The sequence below is a fragment of the Pezoporus occidentalis genome, unplaced genomic scaffold (genome assembly GCF_034315485.1).
Source record: "Pezoporus occidentalis ecotype Australia unplaced genomic scaffold, CSIRO_AGI_Poc_V1 ctg21, whole genome shotgun sequence".
NCBI lineage: Eukaryota > Metazoa > Chordata > Aves > Psittaciformes > Psittacidae > Pezoporus > Pezoporus occidentalis.
Genome location: NW_026913964.1, coordinates 2,949,613 through 2,969,213, shown reverse-complemented (window position 1 = coordinate 2,969,213; position 19,601 = coordinate 2,949,613). Strand labels below are relative to the sequence as shown.

General features: G+C 41.5%; 1 protein-coding gene and 1 long non-coding RNA gene across 9 annotated transcripts in view; one reads left to right on the top strand and one right to left on the bottom strand.

Moving 5' to 3' along the window:
• The window catches only part of RAD51B (RAD51 paralog B), a 455,666-nt gene that overhangs the window by 250,331 nt on the left and 185,734 nt on the right, over positions 1-19,601 (top strand). For all 8 annotated transcript variants that reach the window (XR_009964928.1, XM_062619224.1, XM_062619219.1 and 5 more), the window contains exon 9: positions 18,377-18,495. Coding sequence is in view for 7 of the 8 variants with exons in the window: in XM_062619224.1 (XP_062475208.1) it covers positions 18,377-18,495 (119 nt within the window). In the remaining variant the exon portion in view is untranslated. The remainder of the gene's footprint in view (positions 1-18,376; positions 18,496-19,601) is intronic.
• LOC134163952 (uncharacterized) overlaps positions 1-19,601 on the bottom strand; it is a 392,100-nt gene that overhangs the window by 281,547 nt on the left and 90,952 nt on the right. The gene's annotated exons all lie outside the window — the stretch shown is intronic.

Sequence of the window (19,601 nt, the reverse complement as noted above, 5' to 3'; positions counted from 1 at the left end):
GTATGGACAGTCTGTTAAATCCACTAATCTTTATCTACCCAGTCATCCTAAACACCCTCATCATATCCTGTTTTGAAGTAAACTTACTCATAGTGAACTGTTGACTTTTCTTCTTCCTTTTTTTTTTTTTAATCCTTTGTCTTGCTGGTTTATTTGCAAATGTTGCTGATTTGTGCTTGAAAGGTAGAAGATTAACATTACTTAGTTAAGCATCTATCAAACCTATCAGCATTTTAAACAGATGTTTAAGTTTAGCTAGCGTAAGGCAGGTTTTTTCTTTAATTCTGTGATAAAACACTAAAACCACAGAATTCTTTTGGAATTAATACACGGACAGGTAATCTTTTCTATGGTTTCCAGGTACATGGAGGTTAGATGGTGATTGGAAACTGCCAGCCTGGATTTACCAAAGGGAAATCATACTTCACCAGTCCAATTGTCTTGTATGATGAGATGACTGGCTTAGTGGATGTGGGCAGAGCAGCTGATGTGGTTTAATCTTCCATTTAGCAAGTATTTTGACATGGTCTGCTCTAGTGTCCTTATAGTGAAGCTAGAGAGAAATAGACTGGAAGGACAAGCTGCAAGGTAGTGGAAAATTATCAGGACCTCTGAGCTCGAAGAATAGCTGTTAGTCATTCAAACTCCACCTGGCAGCTGGTGGTCTTCCTCGGTGGTCACTACTGGGGCCAATGCTGCTTAACATTTTCCTTAAGGGCCTGGTTGAAGGGACAGAGTAGGGTGTCAGACAAAGTTGGTTGAATGTACTGTAGACTCCAGATCAAACCATCTTACTCAAAGAATAGTACGTTCATATGCTAAAAAAATGGAGAAATGGTCCTTAATATTTATAGATGCCATTTGTCTTTCTGGAGATAGAGTCAGGAGAGAACTTAGTAAATTATAAAGAGATGTTGTCTGCCTTCAGTTTTGAGAAACCTTACAGAAATGAAAATTATCAGGAAGTTGGCAGCTTCATCCTGTTGCTGCAGGAGGTTGGAGAATTGATGACTTGGCTATTTTTACAGCTGTTTATTGTCTGTCTTGATAGAATCATAGAATAGTTTGGGTTGGAAGGGACCTTAAAGAACATTTAGTTCCAACCTCCCTGTGATGGGCAGGGACACCGTCCACTAAAAAATGTATTCTAGAGTACAAAAATACATTTTAAAAACTGTGAAGGTTTCTAGCGTAGGAAATAAGACAAAAGTATAAAGTGCTGTGCCTGGTAATATCTGCTGCATTACCTGGTCTCAGCTGAAACATACAGAAAAAATCTTACAAGATTTACAGGAATTCATTGCAGATAAAGAAGATTTGTCTATCGTGCTGCAGCTAAGCAGATTCCAAATACATAGCAACCTCATAGTGGCAATTATAGCCATATGGCAATTAATGCAACATTCATATCAAGCATATTAAATTGAAATAGCAAAACTGTACAATACCTGAAGTTGCTATGACTTGCATCAATATTGCCAGAAATACTGGGATTGGCCTTTGACATTAAGCTCAGAAAAATGAGATTTTAAAGATCCATATTTGGGAGACCTTTTTATTTGCTTCTTGACCCCTAAGCTTTGGGGATTGAATCAAACTCTCTCCAGGCCTCTCTCAAATGTGTCATAACAGAGAAATGGATATAGGCTAAGTGCAGGAGAGTGGAGAAGGCTGTGTAGGAAACCATGGGGTTTTTCCATAATCACTTTATTCCAGAAAATGAGGTTTTAGAAACACCAAATATTGCAAGGTGTGGTTGAGTATTGAGAGTGTGTGATGTTTTGAAGTATATTTGTACAGCTTGGATATTTTCTCATATAGTTTCTTTGGCAAGTCCTGGAGATTGCCGGGACTGCAAAGAAAATCTGAGAGGCAGACCCTGCCCTGTTCCTTCTCCATCTCCCCCCACTGTTCAAATTCCAGTTTAACAATCTTGATGTTGCTATGGGATAATCAGTGACTTAAAAATATTTTCTTTTATTTCTTATGAAATAACATCACCGTGGCAGCATCACGCAAAGAAAGAGGATCAAACCTAGTTTTCTAAGGGAAGACTGTCCCTTGACTGTAACCGCTACTGCTCTCTGCACCAGTGGGCTTTTCAGCAGTTTGCTGTGAAAGTGAAAAATATAACTGGCTTAATAAGCAAGAGCTGGTAAACCCTAGCCAGGTGGTGATAGCATCCAGAGCTTTGTGAGGGAACCCAACTGATCTCAGGTATCAGAAATGATCTATTGGTGTCAGGCAAATTCCCCTTGCTCTGAAGCCAGCTTGAGTTTACCTGCAAAACACCATACTGTTCATTAGAGAATATCCCGGGTTTACAGTAATCATGTAATTGCATCCAAGTGCTTTCTGCCAAAGTGTTCATTAGACTGTCTGAAGCACAGTCTAGAGATCTACAAAAGTAAATTTTCATATGGACTGCAGAGAGAATAAGTCATTTTGAGGGGCTAGTGTATGCTTCTGAAGCTTTTCTATTTGTGTGAAGTCATCCACTGACAAGTTAATGCTTTATGTGCATACTGGAATATAGTACAGACCTTTCCAGCTTCTGGAGAGGACAAGATCTAGAAGTATGTTTTCTCTCCTGTAATACCAGTGAAAATATATTAACCTTTACTTGATTTTTTTTTCTCTTTAGAATAACTAAGTATAGTTTAAAAGATTAGAAAGTGTATTCATAAGTACAAGGCCTTGTAGCAGGCATTTCGCTGAAATCCACTGTGTAAGTTCCTTTGGACATACTGAATGTTCTTCTGAAATTATCCTTTTGGCTGGCGAAGTTCTTTCCACAACAGAAATGAGAAATAAATCCTTGTACATAATTGAAAGTAATTTTTCTTCTAACTTTTCAGTGATCTTCCAGCCTTTGGCAGCTTCTCGCTTTGCAGGGTTAAGCACACTAACATCTGTGCTTCAGAACTGTTTTTTGAAAAGTAGGATTTAAAGTCAAGTGAAGCTCCCACAATTCTCATCTCTCCTGCCGTGGCACCCACTGATGCTCATCAGTGTGGCTGTCCTTCTTTCCTGTCTCTTGTCTTGTACCTTGTGGTACCAGGATGTCAGAGGCCTCCTGGAATTTATAGTGATCATGTCTGAGTTTTGCTCAATTAAAAAGAAAGCTGAAATTGTCCTGTTTGTGAGTCTGCACCTCAATATATCCAATTGTGGTTTTGGTGAAGGTGTCTACATCATCATTTATATCCAGCATTGTGTCGCCATTATGCATTAGTGAGATATTCTGCCTTCAAATCAGAATTGGGTTTGAGCTGGACAAAGGTGGTTGTCTTCCGAAATTAATTGAGGTAAGTTTGCTTAAATGCCGAAGTTTCAGTCCTGGCTCCATGGGAGGTACCAAGACATTTGCTGCATGTTCTAGTAGTGCTTTGTGCCCTGAGGCATAGTCTTGGGTCTGTCACATAGAGATCCACTATACCATTTCTCTGTAGTTCAGAACAGAAGGTTTCTTTTTTTCATTTAAAAATCAAATAAAACAACAGTAACAACAAAAAAGGACTGTGCATTTGGTAATACGGCATAGCTATGGAGAGAACTTTTATACTGCTAGTATCTCATATGATGAGGTGTCAGCTCTCCTAGCTGAAGTGTGGTGTCATGCTGGCAAAGTACTTAAAGGAATGCTATTATGTTGTTGGAAATGACATTGGTCATGCAGCAGGGGACAGTCTCCTGTCACAGTCCGTAACAAGCCAGGTAGCCAGTGGAGCTACAGTGCTAGTAGAGTGACAAATGCCAGCTTCTGCACTGAGATCCAAACCAGATTCCCAAGTGCTGGTAGCTTCTGCCATCTCACAATTCTTTCAGTGAGAGAGGAAACTCTAACCCTCACCACCTATCCCAGCTACAGGCCAGGCAATCATTTTCTGCCTCCTAGGAGTAACTTAGTAGTTGAGATGCAATTAGCGCTTTTAATTTCCTGGCTTCAAATATTGACCAGTGGCTCTGTTTCATCAGTGAGAAGAATTACTTACACTCATATGGTTTTTAAGTACATCTGATCAGGCTCGTTCTTGGGGGAAGAAAGTATTTAGAGTTTCTCTATCTGCTGTTTAGGCCACCAATGAGCACTTATAAAAATCCCGCCCGGATTTTATATGTGTACATCAGAGATGTTTTGTGGTTTGGGGTTTTTTAAGCAGATAGTGGTTTGTATGTTTAGGAAATGTGTAAATCACCTTAATTCTTCTAATTATTTTAAATTTGCTATAGATCAGCAGATACTGTAAAAAAAAAAGCACAAACACTTGGTTTTATCATCTGGGTTATTTGCAGCTGTCATAAGTTAATTCTCAAGTTATCTTCCCTGCAAGAATTGTTAATAGTGATATAGTATAACAAATGAAGGTTAAGCTCTTTCTTGAAATTTATCATCTTGTTGAAATGACAGAGAGCTCATGTGGCGTAAAAGGTCAGTTCCTATGTTATATATAACTTTTTGTTTTCATCTCCTACTGTTCTTGCGGGTAACTAAAATGTTTCGGACAACAGATGTGGAACACTTAAAATATTTGGAATGTGTGGGAATATGCTGAGGGACCACCTGTCCTGCAACACGAAAGGCAGCATTGGTTTGTGAGCACTGCTCCTCACTCTGGCAGTGAACATGAGGAGCTGTTAACTACAACTAGAGCAGAATGAAAACGATGGTGTAACTATACTAGGTTGACTTCAGTCTAAGAAGCACAGGGAAAAAAGGCAAATCAACAAGTTCAATGGTCATTAATACTTAGCCAATAATCCACATTTGAGATTCCCTTAGTAAGTGTAGCCTGGAGCAGTTACTCAGTCTCAGCTAGTAATGACTATGTTGGTTATCCTTTGTGAAAACAAAACAAAACAAATCCCAAACTATTTGCATATTGTAGAAAAAACAAGGTTTTGAGACAGGATGTGGAGGTGATTTGTTACTGATGTCTGTTTTTCTACGTGTTTACTATTTATTGACTAATGTTAACAAATGCTGCTTCACAGATGAGGGAACAAAGGTGCAGATAGGATCAGTATGTAGCATTTGCATTTGTTCGTTTGGAGTTCTGGCATGTGAGCACCCACGATTCTTTATTATCTTTTTCCTTCAATGATTTTTCCAAAGGAGGATATTAAAATTGAGATGATAGCTACTTCCCCGCCTCAGGGAAGGATTGTGAAGATAGTTAATGTTTATACCAGTTGCCCCCTCCTTTCCACCCTGGAACTGTTGCGTGAAACTGCCATTGCTTTGGTCCAGGTTACAGAGCTCAGTGCTTCTGCCCACAGGCAAGTGTTGGCTGGGCAACAGTACATCAGGCTGTGCCTTACAAATTGAAACTGGCACATAAATCAGAAAGAGGTTCAGAAACTCAGATTCATCCTTTGCTCTATGGAAACAGTGAAGTCTGGTTACACTCATGGCTTAGGTCTCTCTCTAAATTTTGGGTATGGGTGTGAGGCTGCCCTTCAAAACTGTCATCTCTGTCTGATAGTACATGCCCATGGTTGGTGAATGAAGCAGCTGTTGATGCACTCCCTTGATTAGGACCGATAGAAAAAGTCAGGGCACACATTAGCAGTGTTTCCCACAGTGAGTGCAATTCTCCCTGCCCTCGGATATAATAGCTCGCTGCTGTATACTATGCAAACAAATTACACGTACTGTGGGAGCCACAACTTTAAATTTCTCAGCCTTTTTGCATGCAAAAATCTAGCATTAATTATGCTTTTTAACATTTAGAGGTCCTCTTCGTTAGCTGGAGGGAGGTCTTTGTGATTTAAGGAAGCAGGTTTCATTGAGCCAGACTAGCTCTGCTCTGTCCTCTTTTTCACCTCCCCTCAGGGCAAAGACCAACAGCTTGAGGGTGACCCCTTCAAGAAGTTTCACTGAAAAGGAAGATGAGAAAGGCCGGACTGGCTCTTTCTAATGCTCTGCACTGGAGCCAAGAAAAGGCAGCTGTTTCTAGCCTTTCTGCCTTTTTTTTTTTTCTCTTCCCCCCTTCCCCTCCTTTCCTGATGGCTGAGATCTGGGCTTGCTGCCATATCTGTTTGTCTGTCTGTCTCATGTTGTTTTTCTCAGAGAGCTTCAGAGGCCAGTTACCCATAGTCAGTTGCTGGGAACAGAGGTTGTTCCTTGTATCGTCTTAACTCTCCATGCCAGAGTGTTCATGCTTGAATAGGAAACAGCAAGATCTGTCAAAATAGCCCTTTTCTTTAGGGCTTTGAGGCTGCATTCTCCATGGCCATCTGTTCCCTTTCACCCTTTTGGACAATGTTGCTATTTGAAACCAGCCACTCTTTGCTCTCTCCCTTTCCCCTTGCCCTCCTCCCTGTCCCCCTCCTTCTTTGTGCCCCCCCTCAAAATCTGGGAAAATAGGAAAAAAAAGTTGTTTCTGGCCCTGACTGGCCTCTAGAGGATTGAACCATTCTGTAGTCCAAGGATTAAAAGTGGTATTTTGCAATTTTTTATTTTTCACTGACTTTAAAAAATGCAATACATCTCAGGAGGAAAGAGTCACTGCAGTCAAAAGATCATTTTAGATTTATGCATTACTCTTCACAGAGCACTTTGTTGTCCTGTTGCTTTCTGATGCAGACTACAGTGAAAACTTGGCACATCTTGGAATATTCTGCATTTTAGCAGGAACGGAAGGAACCTCCTATAGTTAAGGCTGTATAACTGTTTCCTTTCTAACCCTCTGTCTTCAGTCAGAAAAGCTTATCAGGACAAAATTTTCCAGTCTTGGTTGTTGTCCAAAATTGAATTTATTTGCTTAGTTTCAGATAAAGTGAGTCATTCCTTTTTGAGAATGAGTTGAAGAAAAAAGCATATACCTCCTCTACTCCAGGACAGGCCACTGCACTGTGAAGAGGGGGACTGACTTGCTGAGAACCTCCTGGAAGGTCTCTGTCAGTCATGGAGTGAAGCCAGACCCCTGTAATCCTCTGTCATTTTAACATCCTCCATGTTATATATTGCCTGTGTGTGTGTGTTTAAGTACATAAACTCATATTTATTTTCAGCTTTGTAAATGAGTCTGTTCTGAACAGGGAGCCACTGGTGTCTGTATGTACTAAATTGTTTTGTCATTTGCCTTATAATGAGAGGAAAGACATTTTTTATATGTGGGTATAGTGGCTGTGCAATTAAAAGAAAATGTGAAAGTGCCCAGTTAACGTATGATGTGAAGGTAGTCCAAGCTGTGATTTTGAAGGTACTCCAAGCACTCAGGTGTATGGGTAGGGCTCACCAGGCCAGCCCAAAAGAGACTTCTTCAGAGAAGAGGTTGCATCCCTCAGCTTGTGTCTTGGGCCCCAGTGCTCAGAGAAACAGATGCAGCCAGTGGGACCTATACTGGCAAATGCAAACTGGTGGTTAAATGCCAGTTAAGAAATGTCACAGTCAACCCTGGTGATACTCATTGTGAGAAATAACTGAGTCCTTGTTCTCCATTTGAGAGGCAGAGTTAAAGTGGCACATAGCATTTTTTACATTTAATGTTTCCTAACTTTTATGTTCCTAATCATACATCCAAAACATTCTTTCAGTTTAGTTTTTGTGATGGATATTATTAAGAGTTTGGCCAAATCTGAACTCCAGATGTGAACAGCTGTAATTTGCAAACAGCCATCTCTAGCTTCCAAATGTTTGGCTGACCTCTGTTTCTGTGTTGCAGGCTGAAAGAGAATTGTTTCATCTTGGAATTTCAGTTTTGATAACTGGCTCATTATCCAAGCTTTATAGCTCTAAGATTGTTCTTACTGCACCTGGAGAGAACTGTTGTACTAGTCTATAGGATCAGTGTTAAGAACACTCAAGTCTGAATTTTCAAAGAAATGATGATGGTCATCATGCAAAGTTTGCTCAGAAGTACGATTTAGCATTGATTATTTTACATAGTCCCTGTGGTTAACAGTGCCCCCCTGGACTCTGAATTATTGCATGGTTCAACCCTCTGTATCAAGGCATTGTCACTCACTAAATTTGAAAATAATCCAGAAAGGGGACCACTACTGAAATACTCCTGTGTTCAGGAGTGAAAAGGACAGCTAGTTTAATTCACTAATTCAAATCCACAGAACTAGGCCATGATCAGAAATTGTTATTTGTTCAGGCTTTTTATGATGAATATATTGAGAAAGGTCCACCGTGCTTTATGCTGAATGTCAGTGTTAATTAGGCAAACTCAGGTGCTGGCAATCAACTGATCACAAAGACCACAGAGGTCACAAAGATCTCTCTGGCTTCTTAGCAGAATGTATTTGCTGAGGAAGACCTTAGTGCTCCTTTAAAACTAGCTTGCATACGCTTACTGTCCTTTTCTGTCTGCCATGTGGGCATACCAACAGCCTACTCCCCAGGAAATGAATGGCCATGTCAGAAACACCCTGGGTGTATTAGCACTAATTCGTTCTTTTATTGACCACTTTGATGGAGAACTCAGTGTGCAACAGAAACTTGACTCTCTCCTGCCCCTGTCACTCTTCCACACCCTGACCCTCAAACATAATTTAAAGTTCATTTGCAGACTGGATCGTACTTTGTCTGGAGTAGTGCTGCCATTGCCTGCACTGTGGCAGCTTTCTGGGTACAAGAGCTAAGCTGCCAAGACACTGTTTCTTTACCAGAACATATTTTATGGAAGAAAATGTACAGTATGGGAATACAGTCTTTGTCTCGGACCACAGCGTCCTAACATGAGCATACTGCTATGAGCTGCGTTCTGAGGCTCACTGCAGTTTCAGAACTATGTCTCCCTCCTCTCCCTCCAGATGTATTATTTTTGTTCTGCCTTGCTGGGGTTGAGCCATTTAGGCTTCCAGACCTCAGACTGTTATGCTGGGAGTTTTTTTTGTCCCTGTCAAGGAGGAGTGTGACAGCTGGCTCTTTTGGTTCTAGCCTGGAAAGTTCGGAAGTGGCAAATCCAGATGATGGGTAAACACTAGCAGAGACTGATGAAGTTTAGCAGCTGACATTAACCATCCTGGGATAATCAGATGTAACAATGCCATGGCTGTCTAGGTCAAAGGGATGAGGCTTGCAGCATGCAAGGCTTCAGTTGCTCTGACAGTGGGATTCTACATCTCTGTTCTTTATTCAAGCCTTAAGGGACCTACACATGTGTAATTCTAGCATTCTGCCCCCTCCCTCCTACATGCCTTCTGATTAATATCAGGATCTGTTTAATTCCCTGAGGGAACTTAACAAAAAAATATATAGCAATAACTTGTAGTATGATTGGTGAGGTGATAATTGAAAGCATTTTCTGGTTCACAGGGCCCTAGCATTGCCAGATGCCATGACTGGGCAAGCTTTGTTTTTCAACCTATGTATCCTATGTGCAGGCAGGCAAAATTCCAGATTTGGGTTGTTTGGGGGTTTCTTTACACCCTTGGTTTGGGGTTTTATTTCCTAGTCTTGAAGAGACAGGAAGAACTGACAGCATAGGAGAGGTTAGATGGAAGAAACTGATTAAAGTTTTCATGGTGAACGATGCAGGAAAGAACTCTGAATACTAAGAGAGTGATGTAAATTAGTAGAGTTATATTTATCCTTGATTACAGAAAGGAATTGAATTAACCACTGTCTTCTACTTGGTCTTCACCATCCGTCCCACCAACACACTACTCATTCAATCGTTCACACTAGTAATGTGGCAATGATAGTGCCAGAAACTCATTGTTTTGTGGTGTGTTGTCAGGCCACAGAGGTGGAAGATTTGTACCGGTAAAAAATAAGTATCTGTTCCCAAGGATCTCAACCCCACAGTTCTCTGACTTGGGCCCTGTTTCAGGTGCTGTAAACCTCCAGCTGTCTTCCCACCTCCACAGATCTCCTGAGGCTTGACCATTTTGGTCATGGCTGATAGATCATCTGGCAAGAAATCACACCAGCTGGATTTTCTCATTTCTTAATGTCAATTCCTTTTTTTAGGTCAGCAGACAGGAGTCTCAGTACTAGCATATGTGTGCTTCTTTGTCTGTCTGTCTGTCTCTTTCTCAACTCAAAACAGAATCAACATGAGCTCACCAATGTCAGGGAATGAGATCCTCTAGTGTGAAACACACTGTTAACAGTAGGTATGCTGGTTGAGGGATTAAAAACAAACCAGCATCTATCTGATTCTCTGGAGGATGCTTCCTACCTCTTCACCTGAATAGAGGTCCCAGCTGTTTTTGGGGGGCTAGAATAATGGTTAATATTGCTTCTTCTAATGTTTCATGGAGAGCACTGAAAGTCCTTATTTATGCGCAGCTCTCCTGGCCTGTCACATATTTGAGTTTATTTTCCCTCATCTCTTAGGGAAGATTCCTTGTAAATGGGAAATAATCAGCAGCAGCTAAGAGACTTGTAAACTGCAGTTCTCATGAAAAGAAGGTCTTTAGGTCAGGAGCTGTCTTTTTGTTCTCTCTTTGAAGAGTGCTTTGCATATTGCAGATGAGAGCTCTAAGAACTGTCACAACAGAAATAATGAATGGATGGAAAAAAGACAAAAGAAAGGAACTTATTCTTGATCTAATACCAGATTAGCACTGTAAAAATCACCCAGAATGTGTACACAGATACACAGAGATATAATGAAAAACAAAAAAGCGTAAAAACTCACCTGTTTGGGCCATATGAGATAAAAAAACTGTGTTGTGCAAAATGAGAAGTGGGCTCATTCCCTTTCGGTCACATTGACTGCTGTTGCCATCAGAACTTTGCAGCTGGAGACTTTTAAGTGGCAATTTTTGGTCTGTTGACGACAATGAATCAGAACAGTCTTTTTAGTGTAATCTCTAGTAGACACTTCAGCACTGCAGCAGTAGAATAGCTACTGGTCAAAAGAATTTCCTTTGAAACTGTGTTTTTATTTTTTTTTTTAACTAGGGATTAGTAGGGGTTTGCACTTAATTGCTTTGTTTGCAAAGTATATTTTGATGATTATACTATTTTTAAAAGTAGATCACATATCACTTGATTACTAAACGATTTCCACTTCCAGCTAAAATATATTTACTTATTTTTAATTAAAAATTTAAGTAAGCTGGAATAGTATGGTGTGAGAGAGTGCACAGATTTAGAAATAGGTGCTTTTGGGGAGCAAAATGGCAAGAGTTCCTCTCTTAATAAAAGAAGGAGAATAAGCATTTTAGAAGTTAGAATTTTTACATGGCTAGTTTTATGGCCAAGCTTAGTCTCCTACAGCAGCAACTGTTTTTCCTGCCATGTGTTCTAAATAATGAAAGACTTTATGAAGTCAATACTGTCCTCTAGGAAGTAAGATTTGTTGTTTTCTCCTAAGATGAACCAGACTCTGCTGTTTATATGCCTGTGTAGCCCATTCACTGGTCTGTACAGCTGAAACAGGGAGCAACATTTGCTTTAATGTTGTGCAAATCAGTTAATTTGTGTTTGGTAATTACCTGCCTTTAGGTATATATGCGTTTTGGTCTGTGCTTTGTCTCAAGCAGGTGGTATCAAATGGTGGTCTAAGTAGCTGTCTCCTGCTAGGCCCATGCCTTTAATGTAAAGGATGAAAATGTAAATTTTTTCATCCTCACTGTTTTTTTTTGTTAGTTTTGTGAAGATAGAGTATATGACAGGAAGAGTTTGGGAAGTATCTTGGCTGACCAGTGCAAAGAGAGAGACAGACACCACTGATGGACAAGAGAATCAGAATCATCTTTTGCCTAAAGAATAAGCTGCAGAGAAGGGCTGAAAATTGTAGAAGTCAGTGCGGGGGAGTTTGAAAGGTGCTGTGGTTAGTTACTTCACAGATGAGTTTGTCCTGTGGGTTGTTTTTTACTGTGCGATGGGTTTTTCCACCATTGGATATTTTTATACTTGTACTTTCTGAGTAGGTGAAGGTGGAAAAATATATTGAAGGTTGAGGTTTCTTTTCTTTTTTCTCTCCTCACCTCTCCTCTCTGGTGTCATTGTTAGAGACCTGCACCAAAAATATAACCTAAATGCAATGCAGGTGAAAAGCAGTGAACTTTATGAGCTCTGCCAGTGAACCAGAAAGCTGCACAGCCTGAGCAAGAGGGAAAGTACTTTCCTTCTTATTGCATGATGAGCTCAGTAGTTCAATTCTATATAAATATTTTTTTCTGTACTTTTGGAGCATTTTTTTTAATCCTTTTTGATGAATCAGAGGTTGGTCAAGGCGGTTTGATATTGATTTGAAAGATTTGGGGGCTGGTAGCTTTTCTGTTTTGTTATTTCACTGTCATGTTGTGCATCAATAAGGTTTTTTCATTTGATAAGAAAAGATTTTTGAATTACAGACAAAAATCTGTATGAGAACGTGGAGAGGATGGAAAGGAGCAGGTTTTTTTTTTTTAATCAAGAGTGCAATCACATTCTGCCTCCAAGAACTCCTTGCATTTAAAATGTTTTAAGAAGCCTGTTTGATTTGATTCAAGACATTGGTCAAGTTCTCCTGATTTTAATAGGACCATATGAAGGAGAGAGGATTTTCCCCATCCTGTTTTCATCCTCTTCAACAATATATGCAACAACTGGGACTTTATTACATGAGAATTTAAGTCTTTAAAACAGTACCTCCTTAGAAGATGAGGTGTTTGAGACCATGTCTGTGCCTCTGGTTGGACAGAATAGAATAATCCCAGAATCAGTATTAGAATCATAGAATCATAGAATTGTTAGGGTTGGAAAGGACCTTAAGATCATCTAGTTCCAACCCCCTGCCATGGGCAGGGACTCCTCACACTAAATTCAGCTATTGAACTGAATAATTTCAATCCTACTGTTACTGCCAGTGAAAAATGGAAGGTGTAGAAAACCCACCTTCCCCGATCCTGCCTATATGTGTCATTCATCTCAATGATACAGAAGGTACTTACTGAAGGTTTGTTTCTGTTGCATTGATGGAGGAAACAAACAAAATTAATCTGGCCCTTGTGTATAAAATGGGCCAAGTGTTCTGGCCCAGTTCTGCTGACAGCTCTTCCCAGGGCAGTGGAGCCCAGTGTGAGGCTCTTCTGCTTGGAGAAGCAGCAGGCCTCAGTTGAAGAATCACCCTTTCTTCTTTGGTTTGTTTTTTCCCCTTGTTGTGGAGAGGCATTTACACTGCATTTGACTCAGACCACAAGCAGCTTTATTTTCACTTGTGACAGCTGTTCAGTGAGAGTAAAGCAGCCAGTTCCTCCTTTATGCTTGTGATCCAGAACAGATACGGTCTCTGCTGGTATCTCTGCTGGTGACCCAAAGAGCTCAATTTCACAGGAGACGGTAGAACAGGAACCTCATGCAGTCCTTGGCCTGTCTGCTGATGTGCCCTTTGAAGAGCAGTTTAATGCCAGTTCTTTTTGTGTGAGGAAGGAAAAAATGTGTACAGGAATTGAAATCACAATTTTATTTTACTTGAGCTAGATCTGAATATATAGAGCAGGAGGTTGTTCAGAGGTCTTCTCCCACCCTTCTAGCGTGTGCCTTGACTTCCCTATGCTAGGATCCCATCTGTGCTTCTGGACACCCACTCCCTTTCCCACATGCTGTATCCATACACTGAGATCTGTCAGCTTTCTCTCATCTGTCAGCCCTGTTTGGTTACTCGCCCTAGTCCCTGTGCTCCCTGTATCATCCATGTCCTGAGCAGAAATCATCATGCCAGCAGTGACTGCAGTGAGAGCCGTGCTCCAAGAAGGCTGGAGAGACGGGAAGGGCTACCTGTCATCCCCAAAGCATGGATAAGTGCCTTCATGTCACATCTGGGAGCTGTTGCTCCATACCACTCTGATGTGGTTCAGGTTGTACAGTTTGGGGATCTCTGAGCAGAGACCAAAGCCACTTATGAGCCTGGTTTTTTCTTGGGCTAAGGTTGGTCTGATGTTCCTATCCCTAAGTTTGAAAATGTCAGGATTTGGAAGAACAACACAGCGTGTGCTGTAAAAGATCACTCTCTCTTTGTCCAGTACTTAAATGACTAAGTAGTAGTTGAAATAACAGGAAAGATAAGTCCAAGGTTTTTTTAAGGCCATGTTTGAGTATAAGTCTGTTTTCTTAACATATCATCTTTCCTTCCTCTGAGACATTTACTATATTTTTTTATTTAGAGCAAGGAGAAGGAATAAAACATGTGCTGTCACTGCCCTTGAACGTCTTTGCAATGTTGGCACTTCTCCCCCCTTGTTTCACTTCACTTCTTGTTGGTTTGCCTTTCTGTCTGCCTAATGCATCAGCTTGCAGGAGGATACCTTATAAAATGGAAACCTTTCCTGCGAGGCATTCCTTTCTAGCCTGTAAAGTCTTTGCTGTAAATTTGCTCCAGTCTTACTAACCACTTTGCACCAGAGTCATAAATTTGAATAACTTCACAGAAGAGGATTTGCCTGAAAGTGGGTCACACAAACAGCCCTCTTCAGACAGGGGCTGACACAGTGTGGTACAGTGGGCTTTCTCCTCTACAATAAAATAAATGACAGCAATTAGCTTGTTTGTTCTGCCACAAGCCTTGCACTTCTAGCACTTCTGTTCAGTTTGGGACAGGTTTTAGGCCTGGAAGGAATGCAGAATTAGGAATTGCTATGGAGCGATATCTCTGTAATATCAGCAGACTCCAGACATTTAGCTGCTTAAATGCCTGGCTCAGGGTTGCAAAAGCAAGATGTTACTCCTGTTAGGTAATAGCAGAGACATATAATTTGAGGGAATTTTGGATGTGAATTTTGTGGCTCTTTTATGCCAACATACGTCTGGGCTTCCTGTCTGTAGTTAGAGGCCCCTGAGCAGCAGCAGGTGAATTGCTTGTCAGTGGTGTGGAGCAGTGGTTTCCAGCTGTGTACAGAGGTGCAGTTACACCAGCTGTGACAGGAGCACCTCCACACCCACCAGAAATCATACTTAGCTGCCTCACTTGACTTTTGTGATTCCTACCCATTTCTAGCAGATGGGGAAAAAGGGCAATGTTGACTACAGGAGGAACTTGCACCTTGTTCCATGTGACAGAGAGGACTGGAAAACTTTAAAGCTGCTTCAGGGTCTTTAATTTTCCTTTAGCCTGTTTGTACAGTATGTGTACTTCTGTGGTGTTAGCACAAAACCAACAGTTTTTAAAACTTAAATGCAATTAACTTAAGTCATTTTAAGGGAATGAAATTCAGACCTGCCAGCAACGTGCTTTAACACTTGAACCTGCTCTCTCCTCCAGCTGGAAAATTAAATCCAAAACACAGAATCATAGACTAGTTAGGGTTGAAAAGGACCTTAAGATCATATAGTTCCAACCCCCCTGCCATGGCCAGGGACATTTCACACTAAACCATATCACCCAAGGCTCTGTTCAACATGGCCTTGAACACCGCCAGGGATGGAGCATTCACAGCTTCCCTGGGCAACCCATTCCAGTGCCTCACCACCCTCACAGTAAAGAACTTCTTCCTTACATCCAATCTAAACTTCCCCTGTTTAAGTTTTAACCCATTACCCCTTGTCCTATCACTACAGTCCCTAATGAAGAGTCCATCTCCAGCATCCTTATAGGCCCCCTTCAGATACTGGAAGGCTGCTATGAGGTCTCCTTGCATCCTCCTCTTCTTCAGGCTGAACAGCCCTAACTTTCTCAGCCTGTCTTCATATGGGAGGTGCTCCTGTCCCCTGATCATCCTCATGGCCCTTCTCTGGATTTGTTCCAACAGTTCCATGTCCTTTTTATGTTGAGGACACCAGAACTGCACACAATACTCCAAGTGAGGTCTCAGGAGAGCAGAGTAGAGGGGCAGGATCACCTCCTTTGACCTGCTGGTCACGCTCCTTTTGATGCAGCCCAGGATACAGTTGGCTTTCTGGGCTGCGAGCGCACACTGAAGCCAGCTCATGTTCATTTTCTCATCGACCAACACCCCCAAGTCCTTCTCTGCAGGGCTGCTCTGAATCTCTTCTCTGCGCAACCTGTAGCTGTGCCTGGGAATGCTCCAACCCAGGTGTAGGACCTTGCACTTGGCATGGTTAAACTTCATGAGGTTGGCATCAGCCCACCTCACAAGCGTGTTGAGGTCCCTCTGGATGGCATTCCTTCCCTCCAGCGTATCAACCGAACCACACAGCTTGGTGCCATTGGCAAACTTGCTGAGGGCGCACTCAATCCCACTGTCCATGTCAGCGAGAAAGGTGTTGAACAAGACCGGTCCCAACACCGATCCCTGAGGGACACCACTCGTTACTGGTCTCCAGGTGGACACTGAGCCGTTGACCACAACTCTTTGGGAGCTGCCATCCAGCCAGGTCTTTATCCACTGAGTGGTCCATCCATCAAATTGATGTCTCTCCAATTTAGAGACAAGGATGTTGTGTGGGACAGTGTCGAATGCTTCGCACAAGTCCCGGTAGATGATGTCAGCTTCCTGTCCGTCAGTTCTGTAGCCCCATCATAGAACATAAGTGAAGAGGAATTATTATGGTCAGCACATCCACCTTCCCAATAGAGATAGGTTAGGTTAGTTAACTGAATAGCATTCTTAATACTGGAACTTCCAGTTAGGTGCCTCTGTGGTGAGTTATTGAGGTGGAAGTTTGATGCTTATCAAGATATGAATACCTTTGTTTAGAGGAAAGAAGAGCAGCCATCCTTGCTGGATGGTACAACTATAGCCTGTTTTCAGACTAGAACAGATGTTCTGTAGATGAGAGTATTGTGCATGTCACAGTGAGTTCCCATGATGTGGGAAGTAATTCAGACAAGTACAGAATCCAGACTTTTCTCAAACTGTTAGCTTGAACCAGGTGCTTCACTGATTTCTTCTGTAGGCATTAAACACTTGAAGGCCTAATCCAAATCCAGTTGATGTTAACTGAACCTGGTATTACTTGGTGGGATTGGGGTTTGTTGAAGTATTCAGCTGAATCTTGTAGCATGCTACAGTCATTCCAGGCCCTTTTCTTCAGCCTGCTGCTCTCCTCTGCCTAATGCACACTATGTCCTCATCGCTTGCAAGCTACCAGCAGTGATGCAAATTATTATTACTGCATGCCAAAACTTTTGGTATTACACTTTACTGTATATTTTTCCAAAATAAAAGCTTTAGTGACTGAAGTAATTATGTGTCTGTTCTAAATACTGGAGAGGAAGTAAAAACCCCACAATCTTGCAAATGGAAAAGCAATGAAGAGTTTTAAACCTGAATCTTTCAGAAGTTCCAATGGACCATGAGATGACTTTGTCATCTCACTACAGTATTGCTTCCAATTTAGGTTTCAGCATTAACTGTTGCATTACTGATGATTTTGACAGAAACATATGCTGCTCTGAAGTTTGCATTGCACAGTAAGTGTTTGGACTAACTTTAGTTGAGAAGGATTTCATGACTGTCCTGGGGAAGTGATTTCATTTGTTGCCTGATAGATGACAGGAAGTTCCCTGACTTAAATCTAAGTTTTTGTCACTTGTAGCTTTCTAAAAGTATGGACTGTCTGCTTCAAATGGTTTAATTTTCAATTTGCACATGATTGTTTATACCCACATAACTATTGGGATTTTATTTCTGCATTTCTTTCTTTTGTCTGAAGTGTCATTTGAGGTACAAACAAGCCACCCCTCTGTCTGTTCATCTTACATAGAACTCGGTGGGGGGCAAAGATGAAGGTCTCAGGCACCTACCTGCCTGCATATATATGTGTGTGTGTGTGTGTGTGTGTGTGTGTGTGTGTGTGTGTGTGTGAGTCTCTGGTTTTAATAAGAGAAAGCTCAGGTGCAGTGGCAGTTCAGCAAGCTGGGTCATATGCCATTATTGCAAACACTTCTGTATGTTGTCATTGCTGATTGCAGCAAAGTGCATTTTCCTTCAGGGTTATATAAAGTTCATATGATTTCACAGACCAGGATGGTATTTATAGCTAAGGGGCTTTCTTCTTTGCAAATCTTAGAAAATGTATAGGATGCCTGTTGGCATTAACCAGTGTTCAGATTTTTAGGTTGGGATATTGTGGCACCACATTCTGCTCCTTTAGCTCTCCTTTTTGTTATATCAGTATACGCTGTCACTCTACTGGCCTGCTTCCCTCTCCTCTGTGGCATAGAAAGCTGGTTTGCTGTGGATAGACTATCTAAAGAGGAAAAGGCAAGCGTCCTCCATGCATGGTGCACCTCCAAATATTTAGAAAATGCACCAGTCTCTCCAAGAAAGTAGGTACTGCTTTGCAGCATATCCTTAATTCTTGGCATTTTGTCTAGGTATCAGAGAGTGAGATAGAGAACTCACATTGCAGTTGTATAAATAAATCAGAAAGGTAGGACATTCATGTGATAGTGCCATCTGTTAAGTACCAGTTGTAATTACCTAGCTTAAGGAATGATCCAAGATGACCGATTAGAGTTTCCATGCTGAATAATTCTCTGTACCACAGTCCTGATGCTGTTTCTTTCATATTTGATTCCAGGAGCTTCTGGAAGTGGGAAAAGGGAATCTGGTTGTGTGACAGCAGCCCTTGGCAACACATGGAGTCACAGCGTCAATACGAGGATCATACTACGATATCGTGACTTGCTGACAAGACAGGTGAGAACAAAAAAGAGAGTTTGAATAAAGCTACAACAGCAGTGCTCAGTCAGATGGGCTGTGTCCTTCAGCCTCTGTGATTATGCCACACGTGTTGAGAACCTGGTGCCCTGCAGCCAGTTGCTTATTTGGTGTCGGGGCTAATCAATGTCCTTTGTTTTTCAGGGATGGCAAATCCTCCAGTGCCTCCCTGTGTTAGAATGGGCTTATCTTAGTCACAGGACCTAGTGTTGGCCTGGTGGCACAGGCATACAGGCTCCTTGAAGTTTTAGTGCATTTCATGTTGTGGAGATGAAGGGTGATCCTTAAAGTAATTCCTGCACAGGGCTTTTGGGGCAGGAGTAGGAGGCTAGTGCTTTCATTGCCATGATTTTTTGCTGTCATTGTTTCCACTCGTTGTGCTAAACTTCAGCTGTGACAGTTAGGGGAGTACTCTTGTCTTCTGCAGCTACTGCTTGCAAGTTAAGCTTGATGCCTGCCCCAGCAAGCTTTAACTTTGAGCAGTGTGGTACTGATTTTCCAGAAGTATGCCTGCAAAAAGAAGAGTACTTGCCCTTTTCATTAAGAGACCTCATGATTTTGAGTGAAATGGAGTAGCATTTTAGACTGCAGTCTTCACCTCTTAATTTTAAAAAAACTGTGAAAAACTAGGAAGCAAGGCATTGGGGGTTTGGTTGACGGAATAACTTTTTTCTGTTTTTAAAAACACTATAACCCATGATTTCATCTCTCCCTTGGGATATCTACGATTATAATCTCTTTTGGCTTTGTCTATTCTGTTTTTTGCATTGATGTAACTCTTTCCAAAGGCTGTGACCCTCGGTCTTAATGTCACTCTCTGCCTGTTGAAGTAGAGACTTGTCAGAAAAATGTCTCCGTAAGATTTGTGCCATCCTTCACCTATAGCATTACTGCCCACATACGTTCAAATTAGTGGTCCTGGTTTTACTGTCACAACACGAGGTTTCTCACTTCTAGGTTTCAGTCTTTCGAGCGTGAGAGCTCTGAAGACTGAGAAGCCTGAGGAGACCAAGTCATCCCATTTCATTCTGCTCATTAGAAAACTATAATCATGGCACTTCTGTTCCTGCAAGTAGGCACCGTGA